The 22193-nt window shown below is 38.7% G+C and overlaps 1 protein-coding gene across 2 annotated transcripts in view; it reads right to left on the bottom strand.

Annotated features, from left to right (window-relative positions):
• Positions 1 to 7011: 7011 nt before the first annotated feature.
• Positions 7012 to 22193, bottom strand: part of LOC148362105 (excitatory amino acid transporter 2-like) — a 105484-nt gene continuing 90302 nt past the window's right edge. For both annotated transcript variants that reach the window (XM_088339538.1, XM_088339539.1), the window contains exon 11: positions 7012 to 10683. In XM_088339538.1, the coding sequence (XP_088195664.1) occupies positions 10612 to 10683 (72 nt within the window). In that variant the 3' untranslated portion in view covers positions 7012 to 10611. The remainder of the gene's footprint in view (positions 10684 to 22193) is intronic.

Here is a 22193-nt window from a genome sequence, read left to right as displayed (position 1 = left end):
ATTATATTCCTTTTACTTTATTATTGTTTTGTTTTCAACACAAGGATACTGCTGGAAGTGTGAATTTCCCTACGGGAATGAATAAAGTATCTATCCATCTATTTAAACATCTATCTAGACATCTATCTATCTAGACATCTATCTAGACATCTATCCAGACATCTATCTAGACATAGATCTAGACATCTATCTAGACATCTATCTAGACATCTATCTATCTAGACATCCATCTAGACATATATCCAGACATCTATCTAGACATCTATCTAGACATCCATCTATCTAGACATCTATCTAGACATCTATCCAGAAATCTATCTAGACATATATCTAGACATCTATCTAGACATCGATCTAGACATCTATCTATCTAGACATTTATCTAGACATCTATCTAGACATGTATCCATCTAGCCCTCTATCTAGACACCTATCTAGACACCTATCTAGCTAGACATCTATCTAGACATCTATCTAGACATCTATCTATCTAGACATCTATCTAGAAATCTATCTAGACATCTATCTATCTAGACATCTATCTATCTAGACATCCATCTATCTAGACATGTATCAAGACATCTATCCATCTAGACATATATCTAGACATCTATCTCGACATCTATCTAGACATCTATCTAGACATCTATCTAGACATCTATCTAGACATCTATCTAGACATCTATCTAGACTAAACATCTATCCAGATGTCTATCTATCTAGACATCTAGTTATCTAGACATCTATCTAGACACCCATCTAGACATCTATCTAGACATCTATCTAGACATCCATCTGTCTAGACATCTATCTAAACATCTATCCAGAAATCTATCTATCAAGACATCTATCTATCTATTGATTTTAAGAGAGTATAATAGTATGTGTGAGAGAGTAGAGTAGTGTGTTTCTGTGTGAGTATAAGTGTGAGAGAATTCATAACACTGTGTGTCAAAGCATAGTAGTGCATGTATGAGAGTACAGTAACATGTAAGAGAGAATAGTAGAGTGTATATGAGAGTATAGAGGTATGTGTGAAAGAGTATATATGGTATTGTGTGTCTGGGATTATATTTGTGGATTTGTGAGAGTATTTTGTGTGATTTACTTCGCAAACAGCCTCATATAAGATGCAGTTAAGGCCTTCACTGCCATTGACGGCTATAGCCGTCCGAAATGTCTCCAGGCGGGAGGTGAATAGGCAAAAGTTAGCGGGTTTCGGGTGTTTATTTGTGTGTGTGTGTACATTATGTGTATTGAGAAAGCGGGTAAAGGCAGGTGGACTACAGAATTTGCTGGCGATGGCCCTAAGAGTCTCAGGAGGAACCCGAAAACAGGTCTAGGGATCCAGATTTCTGGCCAGTAAACACAAACACAACAAGTCACCTGAGGAAATGTTGCTCTATGTCGCCCCCGTTCTTCACTCCAGCCATGTTCGGACAACATTTGACCTTCTGCGCAACTTTTCTCACTGTTCCCACTGAATAAAATCATGTTGGCCCCGTTTTTTTTTTCAAAACGTCTCCATCTCTCGCTTACTCTCGTTCACACGCTCGCTTCTTCTCTTTTCATGCAAATGTTGCTTTAAAGCAGGGATGTCAAACTTAGTCCGGCTCCGGGGCCGGATCCAGACTTTCTTTTCACAGTAAAAGAATGTCAACTGCTAATTTTTACTTGGTTTTTAGTATTAAGCTTTGTCACTCAGCCTACATTAGTAACCCAGTGTTCTGGTTTGTCCCCGTCCCTGCGTCCTAGACGCATCATTTTTGCTGGGGACGCAACTTTTTCGACACAAAATTGTCATTATTACCCTGATTACTTTTTTTTAAAGATTTATCGCACTCCAAACTTTTCATCAGGCGGATCCGCCCTTGTTGTTTTGGTCTCGCGGTTCGAGATTTTGTCCGCACACTGATCTCAGCAAACGAGCTCTCGTTGCTTTGAGATGACGTCATTGTTGTAGTGGTTGTCATCGATTTAAGGTGAAAATCAACACAAAATTGGTAATTTCTTCAGTCTCAGTAATAGGTCGAAACATAATACAGAAAGTGATAACAGCGGCAATAATTCCGGCACGAAAAAACGGCAGAGAAATTCTTCGGAAGATCGCGGAGGCAAGGAAAACACGTGTGTGTTGAAGCGAACGATTCGACAAAAGAAAATAAACAAAACAATACTCCTAGCAAGAAAATGACTTTTCTGCCAAAATGGACTAAATTATATTCCTGGTGACGCTATGAGGAGGATGATAATGGATTGGATCTTGAGAAGGCATTACAACTGTGCCGGGACAGCAAACCACGAAGAATATATGAACTGAAAAATCTGAAGTGATAACTGCTTTGTATTACCAATAAACTGTGAGGATTAAAACTGACTGAAGATATAGATTTATATTATATATTTGTCGCTGATTGACAATTTCAACCTGGATAAGACTAAATTTTGGGGACCCAAAGATCTCTGTTGGGACCCATTGATTTTTGAGCATGCGAGTCCCCGGGACCCATCACTTTTCACAGCTAAAACGAACACTGGTAACCCACCCCACATATTATAATCACGGATGCAAGGGATCTTTTCTAAAAATATCTATTCCTGAACAATAAAAGAAAAAAAAATGTTTGGCATTATCCGGTTCATCTTAACACTTGAGTGAAAGCAGTTTTACAGTTGAACCAACTCGCCACGCTGTACAAACTCAACACTGCCCTCACACGGCCAGTGACAGAATTTAGTTTGCAATTATTCAATAAAAATTATATCTTTAGATAGAAACAACCTCGAGAATTGCTCTTCCGAGAAATTTATCGGCCGGATTAATTCATCGACTCGGGTTGGATCCGGCCCACTGGCCTTATGTTTGACATGCCTGCTTTAAGTCTGCATTGCCACGGGGTTTAGAACATTGATATCTCTATTTATATACAATAACAATGAATAAACAATGCTTATATGGTCATGGAACAGACATTCAAAAGGCTTACATTAGATACAAAAAGAAAGATATTTATACTGTATAATTTTGAGTGACAGAATATTAGAGAATAAAAAAAAAAGAACAAACATGCAATTTAATACATTTTCTTCTCTATGATATCATTCTACTCGGGACATCATGATATATTTTCTATAGGATTACATTTGTAATGTAACAGCGATAAAACTATATTTCTACAAACCTGGATGAAAACAACATCACCGACAAGAAAATACTGTTGACTACAATATATACACATAAGTGCAAGGAGGCACTTCAAATCTCATGCTTTTTACGATTGTGGTGCAAAAAAAAAAATAATTTTTATCCATGCTTTTAAAATAATTTGAATATAAACATGGTTCATGTTTCATCGTCGTTAATTTCTCGGGCTCCTTAAATGGGGAGTTAACACGATGTGATTTTTTGGGATTGATATTCGAATTTATTTATCCAGTTTTCAGGAAGACCATTTTTCCATTATCATTAATTTTTCGGGCTCGGACAACAACCAATAAAAGCTTACCTTGTTTATTTAACTTACCTAATTTATTTAACTGAAATCAAGCTGGTAACGACTCATTTGTTTATTACTCAAGAAGGCGAAAGTCATTGTATGTTTTTGACAATTAACTTCTGTACTCTTATTATCATTTTAGAAAAAAAATCTTGCTGTTTTAGTGCACACCATCCACTTTACATGATACTTTGCCGCCATCACATGGACGTTGTGGAAAACTGCATTTACCATTCGTTTTTCTCCAACAGAAACCGTATATTTTTCCACTATCAAACATTTCTGAAAAAGTGCCAGTAAGCCACTAGAGAGCGCCAAAAACCAGGATGTGGCTCCAGAGCAAGTTTAGCTGTTCGAGAAGTCCAACTTTGTTGGCGTTATAAAGCATCTTTCTTTGTTTAGCCAATCAGGATGCAGATGAATATCCACAAAGTAGCGAATCCGCAAAAAGTGAACTGCGATAGAGCAAGGGATTACTGTATCCACAATTGATAGTGTACTATAGTGGGAATTTATAGGGTTTAGGTTTGCAATTCACATGATTTTTGCTAATGCTAATGGTTGAGCTAACACTGTGCTGGACTAGGCCCTGTGCTGTGTTGTAATAGAGAAAAATAAAACTCAATAGAGTGCGAATGTAAGATGCTTGTTTATAGCAATCTCAGTGCTGTAGGATAGAAAATTCCTGCATTTAATTTATTTTCTCATATTACACAAACAAATAACATCCAAAATGCTGTTTACATGAATCATAACTTTCAATGTAAAATAAAACGAAGGTGTTAAATTCCCATTTAACGAACAAACCCGAAGACAAGAATGTCCAAGTCAAAAGACCAATTAGGGTGTCGGCATTGTGTTCTTCAGTCATGTATTAGTGTGCTTATATGCATTCGTTTGCCACCAATGTGCAGCAATGCCGCGCCGTAGCTAGCTTGTGTTAGCATAACATGCATCGCGCGTGGTTTTAATCAGTGTGGTTCGGACATCTTCGAGGCCGGGTTGTCGGCAAGCACATACGACAAGAAACGAGACAGGGGGAGAAGGACACAAGATTGGGGAAGGGGACATACAATTTTTGTTTTTGTTGTCCTGCCCTGAATTGGTTCCAGTCCTACCTCGAGGAAATGAAGTAGTTTGTTCAGATCGAAGACTATGTGTCAGACCAATTGGCAGTGACCTGTGGGGTACCCCAGGGGTCCATCCTGGGACCCCTCTTGTTCAATCTTTACATGCTACCATACTATCCAGATGTCACTCAGATTTACATCTTGCTGACAGCAGGTGAACATGGGACTCTGTCACTGCCTCCAACAGATCACTGTGCGGATGCAAAACAACTCTCTCCAGCTAAACTCAGACAAGACTGAAGTCATTGTCTTTGGCCCACAAAAACCCAGAGAAAGTGTCATCAGTCATCTGGAATCGCTTAGTTTAAAAGCTAAAAATCAGGTTAGAAATCTTGGGGTAGAAACGGACTCAGACCTAAACTTTAACAGCCACATTAAATCCATAACATCATCAGCCTTTTACCATCTCAAAAACATTGCCAGAATCAAAGGTTTACTGTCCAGGTTAGACTACTGTAACAGCTTTCTGACCGAACATTCTAAACATGCTGTAAGACAGCTGCAGAACATCCAGAACGCTGCTGCTCGGGTCCTAACTAGAACCAGGAGGTAAGACCATATTAGTCCTGTGCTCAGGTCTCTGCACCGACTTCCTGTCGCTCAGAGACTTTAAAACAGCTCTGCTGGTGTATAAGTCTCTTCATGGTCTAGCACCAGAGTACATCTGTGACATGTTGGTCCCATATGAACCATCTCGGACCCTGAGAACGTCAGGGACAGGTTTTCTGCTGGTGCCCAGAGCCAGGACTAAACAGGGTGAAGCTGCGTTTCAGTTCCATGCAGCTAAACTCTGGAATAGTCTTCCTGATGACGTCAGACAGGCGTCTACTCTTACAGTCCAGGCTAAAAACAGCTCTGTTCAACTGTGCATACAACTGAAAGGGTTCTATCTGCACTCTTCACTTTTACTTTATTTTCATTCATTGATTTTATTAAGTTTTGCCTTGCCTTGCCTTTGTTGTTGTTGCTTATAAGAGCGAATGAAGGAACATGACCACTGTCGGGTTGAGGGAAATCATGGATATGAGCGCACAAGTGCAGCATTGTAGGGATTTTCAGAACAGTCTTGGGCTCTGCTGGCCGAGTATATGAAAATGTTTGCCTTTGTGAACCTTCTGAGACTCGCCAAGGAGGAATATAAATATCTCAGGTCTGTCTTGATTTGTGCAAGTCAACAATCCCATCTGACATCATCAGATGGCTGCGCTTTTTTCCGAAACTGAATTGTGTCTCTTAATACAGGATGGTAATGCAACTATCCATTCCATCCATCCATTATCGGCACCGCTTATCCTCGGTAGGGTCGCGGGGGTGCTGGAGCCCATCCCAGCTATCTTCGGGCAGTGGGCAGGGGACACCCTGAACCGGTTGCCAGCCAATCGCAAGGCACACAAGGACAGACAACTCACTCGTTGATTCCCACCTAGGGACAATTTGGACCGGCTAATTCATCTGAAAAGCATGTTTTTGGAATGTGGGAGGAAACCGGAGTGCCCGGAGGAAACTCACGTACGGGGAGAACATGCAAACTCCACACAGGAGGTTCGATCTCATGACCTCAGAACTGTGCCGCACACGTGCTAACCACTGCGCCGCCGCGCTCCCCGGTAATGCAACTAGTCATTTTCAAAATGTGGCTTGTTTGTGCTCTTAAGCTGTTTTTCTTTCGCGAAGTAAACATTAACATTCCTGAACAATTCTTCAGGGGTAAACATAGAGGCCTGAGTTTTATTGTCATGATTGCCAAACTCAAGACACCTGGGGCAATCGTTTGGCGCTAAGGAGCGCGCTCTCTGATTGGCTGGCACTCCCCTCTTAAGCAGTCAGCACCCAGAAGGGAGTGTCAGACCGTACTTGTGTTTCGCCAGATTACCAGTACCAAAGACTTCTCCTGCTTGATTCCTGACTGTCTCCTGTTTCGACCTGTCTCTGTCCCACGTTTACGATCTACTCTCCTGCCCTGGCCACCGACCTGCCCGCTAAGCTGTATCGATTCTGCCTACTTGTCACGGAACTGCCATTCCGTCCGACGCTGCTAGCGACCGACAACCATCGGCTTCCAAAGCAAGGTCTGTCAGCTCAATCCAATAAAGATTCCTTTAAAACGAACGCAATTGGGTCCGAGATTCCATTCTGGTTCGTGATAGATCGATACAGCTTAGCGGGCAGGTCGTTGACCAGGGCAGGAGAGTAGATTGTAAACGTGGGACAGAGACAGGTCGAAACAGGAGGCAGGCAGGAATCAAGCAGGAGAAGTCGATGGTACTGGTAATGTGGCGAACCACACAGAGAGACACAAGTACGGTCTGACACTCCCCTCTGGGTGCTGACTGCTTAAGAGGGGAGTGCCAGCCAATCAGAGAGTGCCAAACGATTACCCCAGGTGTCTTGAGTTTGACAATCATGACATTCATGGGATCATGGATTTTGTTTTGCATAAGTTGTGAAGTTGTGCTTTACTGTTCTTCATTCGATGAGCCAATTCATTGGTTGTACACGTTTAACGTTAGCATGGCAATTTCCTCATTTCGGGCAGTGATATACATTTTTGGGTGTGGTCTTTGTGGTGTAAATTTGGACACTTGGATCTGACATGATTGTGTCAGTTTTTAAACTTTTGCAGTGCATTGGACAAGGTAATTTGGTCCTAGGAATTGTTTTCATCTTGTGCCGTTATTTTTCGGAAGACATCAAAGGACAAACACACATTTTCGCTCAAACAAATGCACGGAAGCTTGACATTAAAGACGACAGAAAAGTCCCTTTCCTAAATAAGAGAGAACTGGCTTGTAATGTGTCTTTGTGGTCAAATTTGTGCTTTCATGTAAATAGTGGATCTTGTGCTATAAAACCTAGCATAACCTGCCTGTACACATACATGAAAGAAGTAGAGATTAAGAATAAACATGATCCTAGCGAGTGTGCTTATGAAGTAAGGTAAAGAAACCATCGACTTCCTAACTCATTACGATAAAACTGGGGAACAATATTGCGGGGGGAGAAAATCACTCTCGGAAAGTTGTACCGACGGAGCTAGAATCGGCTCACTGATTCCCAAATGTTTTTTTTTTTTTGTTGGCACGTCAAATTCTATGTGGCAACTTGCCTAATTCCAGAGAAGTGTAGTCCTAATCAGGGAAGTACTTACAACAAGGGGTGTCAAACTCATTTTAGCTGGGGGCCAAATGCAAAAAATAAATCTCATGGGGGCCAAACTAGGAGATTTAAGAGAACAAGAGTGAGAAAGAGAGAGAGAGTGAAAAAGAGGGAGAAAGAAAACAAGAGCAAGAGAGAACAAGGGAGTAAAAAAGAGAAATAATGAAGAAAAGAGAGAGTTAAAGGGAGAAATAGAAAAAGCACAATAGAGAAAGAAAGGGAGAACAATGAATACAAGAAGATAAAGAGAGAATAGAAAGAAATAAAGAGATGGAAAACGAGAAAGCGAAATAAAGAGGGAAAGAAAGTGAGAAAGCGAAAGACATAAAGAGAAATAAAGAAAAAGAATGACAGAAGTAAAGAGAGAGAGAGAGCAAGAAAGTGAGCACACAAAGGAGAGAAAGAAACAGAGTGAGAAAGCGAGATAAAGTTAGAAAAAGGGGATATAGTAGGGGAAAAGGAGAAAAGACTAGAGTGAAAAGAGAGTGATAAAGAAAGTGATAGAAAGTGGGAAAGTGAGAGATAAAGAGAAATAAAGAAAAAAATGACAGAAGTAAAGAGAGACAGAGAGAGAGAGAGAGCAAGAAAGTGAGCACAAAAAGGAGAGAAAGAAACAGAGAAAGACAGATAAAGTTAGAAAGAAAAGACCAGAGTAGTAAGAGAGTGAGAAAGAAAGTGATAGAAATAGAGAGTGAGAAAGAGAAAGTGAGAAAAAGAGTGAAAAGGAAAAAAAAGGATAGAGGACCAGAGAAAGAAAGTGAAAAAAGAAAGAAAAAGTAAGAGAGAGGGAGCATGACACAGAGAAAAAAAGGAGCTCCAGGTCTTATGTGAGTGCCGCCCGTCTTAAGCGACATCAAGTGGAACTATTTCAATTGCAGCAAATTTTTCTCTTGTGTTTCTTTGGCTGCTCAATTAATATTTGTTTTGATATTAACTTGGCCTGTTCGACGTAAATAAAATAATCTCCGAAAAAATAATGTTCCCCAGTGAAATCCGTCACCTCTCAGTCACTTCAAGTGGAAGTGTGAAATTTTCCTCGAAATAATAAGTTGTATGTGTTGTGTTTCTCTTGATAAACTCTTATCTTCTTAAAGTACATTGTGCAAGAGTCTGCTATTACGCAGGGTTGTGTAGGGTTACTTTAACTGGATTACTTTCAATGACTTTTGGATTACTCTAATACCAAATATGCTAATAAAAGACAAAAAAAAAAATATGAATACAATGATGACTCACAACACGTGGTAAGCTTTCTCTGCTGGCTTTGATCTCTTTGATCCCCGGCAAAACTAGTCATTTTATTCATTTTTTATGAGCATATTTGGTATCGGAGTAATCCAAAAGTTATTGAAAGTAATCCAGTTAAAGTAACTCATGGAGTCATTGTGCTATAACAGGAAGTGTGTATCGTTGCCAGGGTTGGGTAGGGTTACTTTAACTGGATTACTTTCAATGACTTTTGGATTACTCCAATACCAAATATCCTAAGACAAAAGAAACTAAATATGAATAAAATGATGACTCACAACACGTGGTAAGCTTTCTCTGCTGGCTTTGATCTCTTTGATCTCCGGCAAAACTAGTCATTTTATTCATCTTTTATTAGCATATTTGGTATCGGAGTAATCCAAAAGTTATTGAAAGTAATCCAGTTAAAGTAACTCATGGAGTCATTGTGCTATAACAGGAAGTGTGTATCGTTGCCAGGGTTGGGTAGGGTTACTTTAACTGGATTACTTTCAATTACTTTTGGATTACTCTCCAATACCAAATATGCTCATAAAAGACAAAAGAAACAAAATATGAAGAAAATGATGACTCACAACACGTGGTAAGCTTTCTCTGCTGGCTTTGATCTCTTTGATCCCCGGCAAAACTAGTCATTTTATTCATTTTTTATTAGCATATTTGGTATCGGAGTAATCCAAAAGTCATTGAAAGTAATCCAGTTAAAGTAACCCTACCCAACCCTGCTATTAAGGACACGGAGTCATTGTGCTATAACAGGAAGTGTGTATCGTTGCCAGGGTTGGGTAGGATTACTTTACCTGGATTACTTTCAAATACGTTTGGATTACTCTCCAATACCAAATATGCTCATAAAAGACAAAAGAAACAAAATATGAAGAAAATGATGACTCACAACACGTGGTAAGCTTTCTCTGCTGGCTTTGATCTCTTTGATCCCCGGCAAAACTAGTCATTTTATTCATTTTTTATTAGCATATTTGGTATCGGAGTAATCCAAAAGTTATTGAAAGTAATCCAGTTAAAGTAACTCATGGAGTCATTGTGCTATAACAGGAAGTGTGTATCGTTGCCAGGGTTGGGTAGGGTTACTTTAACTGGATTACTTTCAATTACTTTTGGATTACTCCAATACCAAATATCCTAAGACAAAAGAAACTAAATATGAATAAAATGATGACTCACAACACGTGGTAAGCTTTCTCTGCTGGCTTTGATCTCTTTGATCCCCGGCAAAACTGGTCATTTTATTCATATATTTTTTAGCATATTTGGTATCGGAGTAATCCAAAAGTCATTGAAAGTAATCCAGTTAAAGTAACCCTACCCAACCCTGCTTTGAAAGACATGGAGTCATTGTGCTATAGCAGTTAAGTGAATTAGTCGTATTTATCAGTAAAAGTCTAGAACTCCCGAAAAAACTTCATAAAGGGACTATAACAAAACTAGATTACATCATACAAATTAGTCGTTTTGTTTATATGCCTAATTTTCTCATTCACTCTTTTTTTTCTTTTTCCATCGGGAAAGCTTGTGGGGCCCGGGATTGGGCGAGGGAGGAGGGGATGTCTCCACTGCCATTATTCATGTTTCCATGGTTCCTCCTCAACAAGCGAGCACTCCGCAGCAGAGCCGTTTGTGGCCGAGGTTACCTGCAAGAAGTCAGGATCGACAGCTAAACAACCGGGCTGAGAAAAACAGAAAAAGATTACAAGAAGGAGATCTATTCGGCATTGACAGAAGGTGCTCGGCAGCAATGTTCCCTGTCATTTGCCACGGGTCTGAGCGTTCGCACGCTTGAAACAACAGTGAGCAACGGAAATCCCAAGTGTGGCAACTAAGTCATTACCAAACATCTTGCTTTTTTTTTTTCTTTCTCCTTTTCCTTTTTTTTTTCCTTTTTCTTTTTTTCAGTTTTTTTCAGATTTTTTTCTGCTCTTTTTTTCTCTTTTTCTCTCCTTTTGTTTCTTCACTACTTTTTCATTTTGGTATTTATAAAGGGAAAGAAACCGAGATAGAGACAGAGAAAGGAGAGATAGAGAGAACAGGGAGAGAGAAAAAGAGAGAGGAATAGTGAGGGAGAGAGGATAAAAGAGAGTGATGATGAGAGGGACTCAAAAGAGAGATGAATAAAAACAGATAGAGGATAGAGAGAGAGAAAGTGAAAGAGAGAGAGAGAAAGAAAAGTAGAAAGAGAGCGATAGAAAGAAAGAGAGAAAGAACAAGAGATAAAAAATAGAAAAGAAAAACAAAGACAAAGAAAAAGAGGGAGAAAGAGAACTTTCTTTCACAAGATTTCCATTTCTTTTTTTTCCTGGTATCTTTTTTCGCATAATCCTTTTTCCTTTTATTTGTTTCTTTTTCTTTTTTTCTGTTTTTTTTTTCTGAAAATGTTCTGCTCTTTTTTTCTCTTTTTCTCTCCTTTTGTTTCTTCACTACTTTTTCATTTTGGTATTTATAAAGGGAAAGAAACAGAGATAGAGACAGAGAAAGGAGAGATAGAGAGAGCAGGGAGAGAGAAAAAGAGAGAGGAATAGTGAGGGAGAGAGGATAAAAGAGAGTGATGATGAGAGGGACTCAAAAGAGAGATGAATAAAAACAGATAGAGGATAGAGAGAGAGAAAGTGAAAGAGAGAGAGAAAGAAAAGTAGAAAGAGAGCGATAGAAAGAAAGAGAGAAAGAACAAGAGATAAAAAATAGAAAAGAAAAACAAAGACAAAGAAAAAGAGGGAGAAAGAGAACTTTCTTTCACAAGATTTCCATTTCTTTTTTTTCCCGGTATCTTTTTTCGCATAATACTTTTTCCTTTTATTTGTTTCTTTTTCTTTTTTTCTGTTTTTTTTTTCTGAAAATGTTCTGCTCTTTTTTTCTCTTTTTCTCTCCTTTTGTTTCTTCACTACTTTTTCATTTTGGTATTTATAAAGGGAAAGAAACAGAGATAGCGACAGAGAAAGGAGAGATAGAGAGAACAGGGAGAGAGAAAAAGAGAGAGGAATAGTGAGGGAGAGAGGATAAAAGAGAGATGATGAGAGGGACTCAAAAGAGAGATGAATAAAACAGATAGAGAATAGAGAGAGAGAAAGTGAAAGAGAGAGAGAAAGAAAAGTAGAAAGAGAGCGATAGAAAGAAAGAGAGAAAGAACAAGAGATAAAAAATAGAAAGGGAAAACAAAGACAAAGAAAAAGAGGGAGAAAGAGAACTTTCTTTCACAAGATTTCCATTTCTTTTTTTTCCTGGTATCTTTTTTCGCATAATATTAAAATTTTGGGGGCTTATTGAGTCGGTTGCACGATACACAACTGTATTTAATTACATTTTTTTAGTGGAACTTCAATCTGGGCAACAAGATTGACTCGATATAATTGGAAATTATTTAAATGCAACTGTTTTTTTCGACTTTTTAAAATTCTTTAAAAAAAAAAAAAAGCTTATTGTGTTTATTTTTTCCCAGCTGTTACTTTTTTCTTGCTTTTTTGTTCTCTATTTCCTTTTTCCTTTTATTTGTTTCTTTTTCTTTTTTTCTGCCTTTTTTTCTGAACTATTCCTACTTTTTTTCTCTTTTTCTCTGCTTATACTTCTTTTTTTCCCAGCTCTTCACTACTTTTTTATTTTGGTATTTTTTTATTTTTAGTTCTATTGCCCTCCCCTTCTTTCTATAAATCATTTTGTGCATAATTTTAGACAATATTTGGTCGTGTAGGGATGAAAGAAGTAAAAACAACCGGAAGAGCCGTTTGGGACCCGAAAGAGCCGGTTGTTTTTAGTGAGCCGAGCCGAAGAAGCCGGTTCTCGAAAAACTCGACTGACTTTACTCAACTTGGTTCTACTTCGACCTTGACTTTCAAAATACCGCATTTAGAACACAGCGTCAGGGGAACCCTTGTATTTTGACCTTCATGCACTGTAATTTTGACTTACTTCGCTTCTTAATTAGCAATTTCGAGCCCTGATTTTTGTGAGCCGGCTAGATTTTCTTGTGCAGGGAAAAGCTCTGGGTAGTGCGCAATTGCGCACACACGCAGCTTAGAGGGAACATTGCTTGGCATCAAGTCATGTTTTGGGAAGAATCAGTTGTGGAACATCGAAAGTTGGATTATGAGGAAAATTGTATCATTAAATTAAGCACCGAATGGGAAAATTTCAACATAAATGCTGATTGTTGTATTAAATGTTTTGTATATGCCTATTTGAGCTTGGGGAACACATTGCAGTAAAAAAACTCTCACAGGGGCCGGACTAATAGATTAAAGAGAAAGATAGTAGGGGAGATAAAGAGAGGGAGAATGAGAAAAGGAAAGAGAGAATGAGAGAATCAGAGAGACTAAAAAGAGAGATGAAAAAAAATCTGAAGTAGACTAGAGAGAGAGAAAGAAAATAAGAAAGAGAGAGAAAGAAAAAGTGATAAAAAGAATAGAAAGGAAAAACAAAGACAAATAAAAAGAGGGAGAAGGAGACGAGGATGGATATAGAAAGAGAGAACAAGAGGAAAAAAGGAAGAGAGAAGAGAAAAGAAAGTGGGAGAGAAAAATGAGTAAAAATGTGAGAGAAAGGGAAGGAAACAGATAGAGAATGAGAAAATAGAGATAGAGTGAACAGGGAGAGAAAAAAAGAGAAAAAAAGAGAGAAGAAAAATGAGGGATAGAGGAAAAAAGAGAGTGATGATGAGAGAGAGATAGAGAGAGAGAGAGAAATAATGATAGAACAAAAGAGAGTGACAGAGATAGATAGAGATACAGATAGAGATAGAGAGAAATAGGGAGGGAAAGAGAAAAGGAGAGAGAGAGATAAAGAAAATAAGAAAGAGAGAGATAGCAATAAAGAGAGAAAGAAAACGAGATAAAAAAATAAAAAGGAAAAACAAGAGAAAAAGAGGGAGAAGAAGAAGAGGACGGATAAAGAAAGAGAGAACAAGAGAAAAAAGAAAGAGAGAAGAAAAAAAGAGAGTGAGAGAGAAAAATGAGTAAAAATGCAAGAGAAAGGGAAATAAACAGAGATAGAGACAGAGAAAACAGAGACAGAGAGAACAGGGAGAGAGAAAAAGAGAGAAGAAAAGTGAGGGAGAGAAAAAAAAGAGGGACTAAAAAGAGAGATGAATAAAACAGACAGAGAAAATAGAGAGAAAGAAAGTGAAAGAGAGAGAGAGAAAGATAAGTAGAAAGAGAGAGATAGAAAGAAAGAGAGAAAGAAAAAGAGATACAAAAACAAAAAGGAAAAACAAAGCAAAAGAGGGAGAAAGAGAAAAGGATGGATAAAGAAAGAGAAAACAAGAGAAAAAAAGAAAGAGAGAAGAGAAAAGAGAGTGAGATAAAAATGAGTAAAAATGCAAGAGCAATGAAAAGAAACAGAAATAGAGACAGAGAAAAGAGAGATAGAGAGAACAGGGAGAGAGAAAGAGAGAAGAAAAGTGAGGGAGAGAGGAAAAAAGAGAGAAAGAAATGATAGAACAAAAGAGAGAGTGAGAGATATACAGATAGAGAGAGAGAGAAATGGAGGGATAAAGCAAAAGAGAGAGAGAGAGAGAGAGAGAGAGAGGGAGAGTCAGAGAGAGCGTATTTTTTCTCTTATAGCTACAAATGCAAGAGAAAGGGAAAGAAACAGAGATAGAGACAGAGAAAAGACAGATAGAGAGAACAGGGAGAGAGAAAAAAGAGAGAAGAAAAGTGAGGGAGAAAGGAAAAAAGAGAGAAATAAATGATAGAACAAAAGAGAGAGTGAGAGATACAGATAGAGAGAGAGAGAGAAATAGAGGGATAAAGCAAAAGAGAGAGAGAGAGAGAGAGAGAGAGAGAGAGGGAGAGTCAGAGAGAGAGTATTTTTTCTCTTATAGCTACAAATGCAAGAGAAAGGGAAAGAAACAGAGATAGAGACAGAGAAAAGACAGATAGAGAGAACAGGGAGAGAGACAAAAAAGAGAGAAGACAAGTGAGGGAGAAAGGAAAAAAGAGAGAAAGAATGATAGAACAAAAGAGAGAGTGAGAGAGATACAGATAGAGAGAGAGAGAGAAATAGAGGGATAAAGCAAAAGAGAGAGAGAGAGAGGGAGAGAGAAACAGAAAGAGAGAGAGTGAGAGAGAGAGAGAGAGTGTGTTTTTTCTCTTATAGCTAAATAAAAAAAAAATGTTGTTCTAGATATATTAAAAGAAGTGGTTCGAAAAAGAAAACGTTATAATGGCAAATATATTGACCAATCATTTTCAATCTCCAAAAAACATCCATGATTCTTTTCAACTTTAGATGTTCCACTCAGGGCCATCAAGTCTGGAGAGGAGTATTATCAAGAAAAATTGGTCGTTTTTTTTTTTTTACATATCCATTTTACATTTTGAATAACTTTTTTTTGGGAATAAAAAAAAAAGTTTTACAGTATAATAACACCAAATGCTATGACTGGAACTGGAACACCGGGAAGAAGGCTGATGAACATGGATAAACGAGTCTTCTGGGCAGGGGTTGGGTAGGGTTACTTTAACTGGATTACTTTCAATGACTTTTGGATTACTCCAATACCAAATGTGCAAATAAAAGACAAAAGAAACTAAATATGAATAAAATGACTCCATTTTGTGCAGGCTTGGGGAGTAACGGAATACATGGAACGGCAAAAAATGATGTCGGCAAGCTGTTTGGATTGATTGTCATTTGGTTTCTGTGTCACAATCACCCGGATCTGGAACACCTGTGTTCAGGATTTGGCGCCAACAGCCAGGACAGCTGATTGGCGCACCCTGTACATTTAAATCCTCAGCTTCCGGAAACAAGCCGTCTGATTGTACTATGCTACCTGTTGCCATCTGCTCAGAAAGCCCGTACCTCCGACTCTTTGCCTGCCTCCTGTTTTCTTCAACTTGATCTCCGTTGCCGACCCGTTTCAGAATTTGCCTACGACCTGCCCCGCCCGTCTGACTCCTGATCACTCTTCTGAACACAACAATTACGCCTGTCCGCGACCATTCCCGCCAAGCCTTCACCCGCCTGTCAAGTCTCGACAATCTGCCAACCAACGGATCGAAGAATCCCACCTTGTCATTTCCTTCCTTCCAATAAAACCAAGAAACCAGCGCAAGTGATCTCAGTCTTCCTTTCGTCCTGTCTGACATTCTGTCGCATTTGATGTTCGTTTTGCCGGAGATCAAAGAGATCAAAGCCAGGAGAGAAAGCTTACCACTTGTTTTGAGTCATCATTTTATTCCTATTTAGTTTCTTTTGTCTTTTATGAGCATATTTGGTATTGGAGAGTAATCCAAAAGTAATGGAAAGTAATCCAGTTAAAGTAACCCGACCCAACCCTGCTTATGGGTGAAGTCACCTGGGGACAGACCAAACGTTGATGATGAAAAATGAAAAACACTTTACCTGAAATGGTTTGCATGCAAAAAACTGTCGCTAACACCACACAAAGAATAGATTTGGGTTATTTTGCATGTTCACACTGAATATGAGCCATGCCGTTAGCAGAGACCAAAATAACCGAACGAGACAGGAAAAGAGTGGAAAGAGCTAGCTTCTGGAAGACTGATTGAAAAGTATTTTGGTTCCAGTGTTACCGAGTCATTTTCCACTGAGCGTTTGCACAAAGTCGCCTGAAATAACAGTGAGCAACAGCAATCCCAAGTGTGGCAACGAAGTCATGATCAAACATGTCCAAAACTTGACTTCAAGTTACATTTTGCTGAGTTTCCGGCAATGCAAAAAAAAAAATTCACTTTTGAATGAAATTGACTCATGTACGATTGCAAAGCCATTTGAATGCAACACAAACTTTTTATTCTTTTTTCTGTGTTTTTTTTTCTCCTTTTTTTTAATTCCTTTAAAAAAATCTCATTGTGTTTGTTTTTTCCTAGCTGTTACTTTTTTTTCTTTTTGTTCTCTATTCAATTTTTTTTCCTTTGTTTCTTTCTTTTCTTTTTTCTGGCTTTTTTCTGAATTTTTCCTTCTTTTTTCTCTTCCTTTTGTTCCTTTTTTTTCTCAGCTTTTCACTACTTTTACATTTTGGTATTTTTTTTCTTTTTTGTTCTATTTGTTTTACATAATATTTGGTCATATAGGGATGAAAGAAGCTAAAACAACCTGAAGAGCCGTTTGGGACCCGAAAGAGCCGGTTCTTTTAAGTGAGCCGAGCCGAAGAAGCCGGTTCTCGAAAAACTCTACTGACTTTACTCGACTTCGTTCTACTTCGACCTTGACTTCAAAATACCGCATTTAGAACACAGCGTCAGGGGAACTCTTGTATTTTTCCCTTCATGCACTGTAACTTTGACTTAATTTGCTTCTTAATTAGCAATTTTGAGCCCTGATTTTTGTGAGCTGGCTAGATTTTCTTGTGCGCAGCTTAGAGGGAACATTGGTTCCAGTGTTACCAAGCAACCCCTTCCATTCTTTTCTCAATCAAAAGCACACATGCATGTTTCTGTATCATTGTGACTCCCTTCAATGAGATTTTATGTCCCTGGGCTAAAATAGCTCTTGTCTAAATCAGGGGTGTCAAACTCGTTTTAGCTGGGGGCCACAAATGCGATGAAAAAAATCTCACAGGGGCCGGACTAGTAAGTTTAAGAGAAAGAGAGAGGGAGAAAAAGAAAGTGAAAAAGAGAAAGATAAAAAGAAGAGAAGTGAAACGACAGAAAAAAAGAGTCAGCAGGAGAAAAAAAGACAGAGAGAGAGAGAGAGAGCGAGAGAGAGAGAGAAAGAGGGTGAGAAAGAAAGAGAGGAATAGAATAAGAATCCAAGTGTAAATTAGAGAGAGAAAATAGAAAGGGAGCAAGACAGAGAAAAAGAAAGAGTAAGAGAGCGAGCGAGAAATAGAGAAAAGAGAAAAGAGAGAGAATGAGAGGGAGGGAAAGGGAGAACGATAAACAGATAGGGAGAACAAGGGAGACGGAGTAACAGTGAGAGAAAAAGAGAGGGCAGAATAGAGATATGAATGGAGAAAAGGGGGAAATGGATGTAGAAAAAGAAAGTGAAAAAGAGAAAGATAAAAAGAAGAGAAGTGAAACGACAGAAAAAAAGAGTCAGCAGGAGAAAAAAAGACACAGAGAGAGAGAGAGAGCGAGAGAGAGAGAGAAAGAGGGTGAGAAAGAAAGAGAGGAATAGAATAAGAATCCAAGTGTAAATTAGAGAGAGAAAATAGAAAGGGAGCAAGACAGAGAAAAAGAAAGAGTAAGAGAGCGAGCGAGAAATAGAGAAAAGAGAAAAGAGAGAGAATGAGAGGGAGGGAAAGGGAGAACGATAAACAGATAGGGAGAACAAGGGAGACGGAGTAACAGTGAGAGAAAAAGAGAGGGCAGAATAGAGATATGAATGGAGAAAAGGGGGAAATGGATGTAGAAAAAGAAAGTGAAAAAGAGAAAGATAAAAAGAAGAGAAGTGAAACGACAGAAAAAAAGAGTCAGCAGGAGAAAAAAAGACAGAGAGAGAGAGAGAGAGCGAGAGAGAGAGAGAAAGAGGGTGAGAAAGAAAGAGAGGAATAGAATAAGAATCCAAGTGTAAATTAGAGAGAGAAAATAGAAAGGGAGCAAGACAGAGAAAAAGAAAGAGTAAGAGAGCGAGCGAGAAATAGAGAAAAGAGAAAAGAGAGAGAATGAGAGGGAGGGAAAGGGAGAACGATAAACAGATAGGGAGAACAAGGGAGACGGAGTAACAGTGAGAGAAAAAGAGAGGGCAGAATAGAGATATGAATGGAGAAAAGGGGGAAATGGATGTAGAAAAAGAAAGTGAAAAAGAGAAAGATAAAAAGAAGAGAAGTGAAACGACAGAAAAAAAAGAGTCAGCAGGAGAAAAAAAGACAGAGAGAGAGAGAGAGAGAGAGAGAGAGAGAAAGAGGGTGAGAAAGAAAGAGAGGAATAGAAAGAGAATCCAAGTGTAAATTAGAGAGAGAAAATAGAAAGGGAGCAAGACAGAGAAAAAGAAAGAGTAAGAGAGCGAGAGAGAAATAGAGAAAAGAGAAAAAGAGAGAGAAAGAGAGGGCAGAATAAAGATATGAATGGCGAAAAGGGGGGAATGAATATAGAAAAAGAAAGTGAAAAAGAGAAAGATAAAAAGAAGAGAAGTGAAACGACAGAAAAAAAAAGAATCAGCTGGAGAAAAAAAGACAGAGAGAGAGAGAGAAAGAGAGAGAGAGGGAGAGAGAGAGAGAGAGAGGTCAAAAAAGGGAAAGAAAGAGGGTGATAAAGAAAGAGAGGAATAGAAAGAGAATCCAAGTGTAAATTAGAGAGAGAAAATAGAAAGGGAGCAAAACAGAGAAAAAGAAAGAGTTAGAGAGCGAGCGAGAAATAGAGAAAAGAGAAAAAGAGAGAGAAAGAGAGGGCAGAATAGAGATATGAATGGCGAAAAGGGGGGAATGATTATAGAAAAAGAAAGTGAAAAAGAGAAAGATAAAAATAAGAGAAGTGAAACGACAGAAAAAAAGAATCAGCAGGAGAAGAAAAAATACAGAGAGAGAGAGAGAGAGAGGTCAAAAAAGGGAAAGAAAGAGGGTGAGACAGAAAGAGAGGAATAGAAAGAGAATCCAAGTGTAAATTAGAGAGAGAAAATAGAAAGGGAGCAAGACAGAAAAAAAGAAAGAGTTAGAGAGCAAGCGAGAAATAGAGAAAAGAGAAAAAGAGAGAGAAAGAGAGGGAGGGAAAGGGAGAACGATAAACAGATAGGGAGAACAAGTGAGACTGAGTAACAGTGAGAGAAAAAGAGAGGGCAGAATAGAGATATGAATGGAGAAGGAGGGGGAAATAAATAGAGAGAGAAAAAGAAAGTGAAAAAAGAGAAAGATAAACAGAAGAGAAGTGAAACGACAGAAAGAATAAGTCATCAGGAGAAAAAGAGACAAATTTTGGTGAGAGAGAGAGAGAGAGGTAAATAAAGGGAAATAAAGAGGGTGAGAAAGAAAGAGAAGACTAGAAAGAGAATCAAAGTGTAAATCATAGAGAGAAATAGAAAGGGAGCAAGATAGAGAAAAAGAAAGAGTTAGAGAGTGAGAGAGAAATAGAGAAAAAGAGAGAGAAAGAGAGAGTGAACAGGAGAAAGAAAAAGAGAAATGAATAAAAATGAAGTGAGTCAGAGAGAAATGGAGAAATACAACCACAATTGTTTTGCAAGTGTTAACTGGCTTTGGTGACCTCTGAAATATTTGAAGCCACAGCTCGTTTTCCTCTTGTGCTTCTCTCACGGTTGTATCGCGGGCCGGATTTAAACCATAAATAATGACTCAGCGACTGTGCTTCCGGGGAAGATATACGCCACTAATTATCGGCAACATTTTCCATCTTTGGATTTGAAAAGGTGACTGTTAATAATTGAGAAAAAAAGTCTATAATTAGATATATGGGAGCGTCCATGAGGGACAGGGACAGACGAGGAAAAGGGGGAGAATGTCTCATTAAAACGGTCTTTAAATATGGATGTAGAGCAGGGGTCTTTTCAGTGTGGGGTGCCACTTTCAAATGTCCTTGTAAATCGGTGTGCCACACCGAGATCGTTTGCTACGCATTGAGCAATGTGATATCTTGCTTCAGTGGTGGTGTTTTCAGCAGTGCCAAAGGTTTTTTAGGGTCTGTGTTTGTTTGCCGTACCTGGACCAGTGTCTTTGTTTGCCCACGTCCCTGCGTCCTAGACACATGATTTTTGCTGGGGACGCATAGTGTCAAATCAACGTGCGTCCCCGGGACGCAACTTTTTTGACACAAAATTGTCATTATTACCCGATTACTTTTTTTTTTAACAAAGATTTACCGCACTCCAAATTTTTTGTCAGGCAGGTGCCTCTCACAAAGACACACTCTTTCCCTTTCTCTTGCATTTTTACTCATTTTTCTCTCTCACTCTCTTTTCTCTTCTCTCTTTCTTTTGTCTCTTGTTCTCTCTTTCTTTATCCGTCCTCTTCTTCTTCTCCCTCTTTTTCTTTTGTTTTTCCTTTTTATTTTTTTATCTCGTTTTCTTTCTCTCTTTATTGCTATCTCTCTCTTTCTTATTTTCTTTCTCTCTCTCTCTCTTTTTCTCTTTCCCTCCCTATTTCTCTCTCTCTCTATCTGTATCTCTATCTATCTCTGTCACTCTCTTTTGTTCTATCATTCTTTCTCTCTCTCTCTCTCTCTCTCTCTCTCTCTCTCTCTCTCTCTCTCTCTCTCTCTCTGTCTCTCTCTCTCTCTCTCTTTCTCTCTCTCTCTCTCTCTCTCTTTTCCACCCCGTTTCTCCCATTCTGTCTCTGTCACTCTCTGTGTCTCTCTTTTTCTCTTCCTTCGTTGCTCTTTGTCTCTTTCTCTCTCCGTGTCTTTTAACCTCTTTTGCTCTAACTTCCTTTTTTCCTTTTCTCTCTTTTCTCTTTCTTTCCTCATACCCTTCGCAAAATTAAGTGAGAAAGAGAAAAAAAAATCAAAAGAATGACAAAAGAAAAAGACAGACAGAAAGGGAGAACAAAAATGAGCATGGAAAAGAGAGAAAAAGAAAGGAGTGAGACGGAGAGAGAAAGTGAGAAAAGGAAGGAAAGAGCAAAAGAGAAAGTGGAAAGGAAGAGAAAGATGAATAAAAAATGGGAAAGAAAGAGAGAGGATAGGAAAAAGAGGGAACGAAAGAGAGAGAGGGAAGGAGATAAAATAAAGAAAAAAGGAGATAAAATACCCTTCTCTCTTCATACCCTTCTTTTCTATTTTCTTTCCTTCCGTCTTTCTATTTCTCTTTGGATTTCTTTCTTCCTCTCCCTTTCTTTTCCCCCTCTCTCACGATTTTTTTATCTTTTGTTTCTCACGCTCTCTCCCTCTCTCTCTTTTTCTTTCTTTGTCCCACCCTTTCTCCTTTTCCCTCCCTCTTTCTCTTTATGTCTCTTTTTCTTTCTCTTTAATCTACTAGTCCGGCCCCCGATAGAATGTTTGTTGTATCGTGTGGCCCCCGAGTTAAAATGAGTTTGACGCCCCTGGATTAGATAGATTCGAATAACACAAAATTTTGGGACCCATAGATTTTTGAGCATCACTTTTTACAGCGCAAATGAACCCTGGTGCCACTGCTGGCACGCGTGTCATAGGTTGCGGACCCCCGATGTATAGGTAGCTCTTGAAAATTGTAGTTTTTCCGAAAAAGCTACTCAAGTTTTTGCCGTCGAGTGACATTTCCTGAATTCACAACACGAAATGTACCAGCATGCATTGCGCTCGTGCATTGGACGTCAAGGTGGAGT

This window comes from Urocampus carinirostris, chromosome 7 (assembly GCF_059441175.1).
Source record: "Urocampus carinirostris isolate Australia breed hairy pipefish chromosome 7, RoL_Ucar_1.0, whole genome shotgun sequence".
Lineage (NCBI taxonomy): Eukaryota > Metazoa > Chordata > Actinopteri > Syngnathiformes > Syngnathidae > Urocampus > Urocampus carinirostris.
The sequence above is the reverse complement of the archived record's forward strand: the minus strand, read 5'-3'. Positions and strand labels throughout refer to the sequence as shown.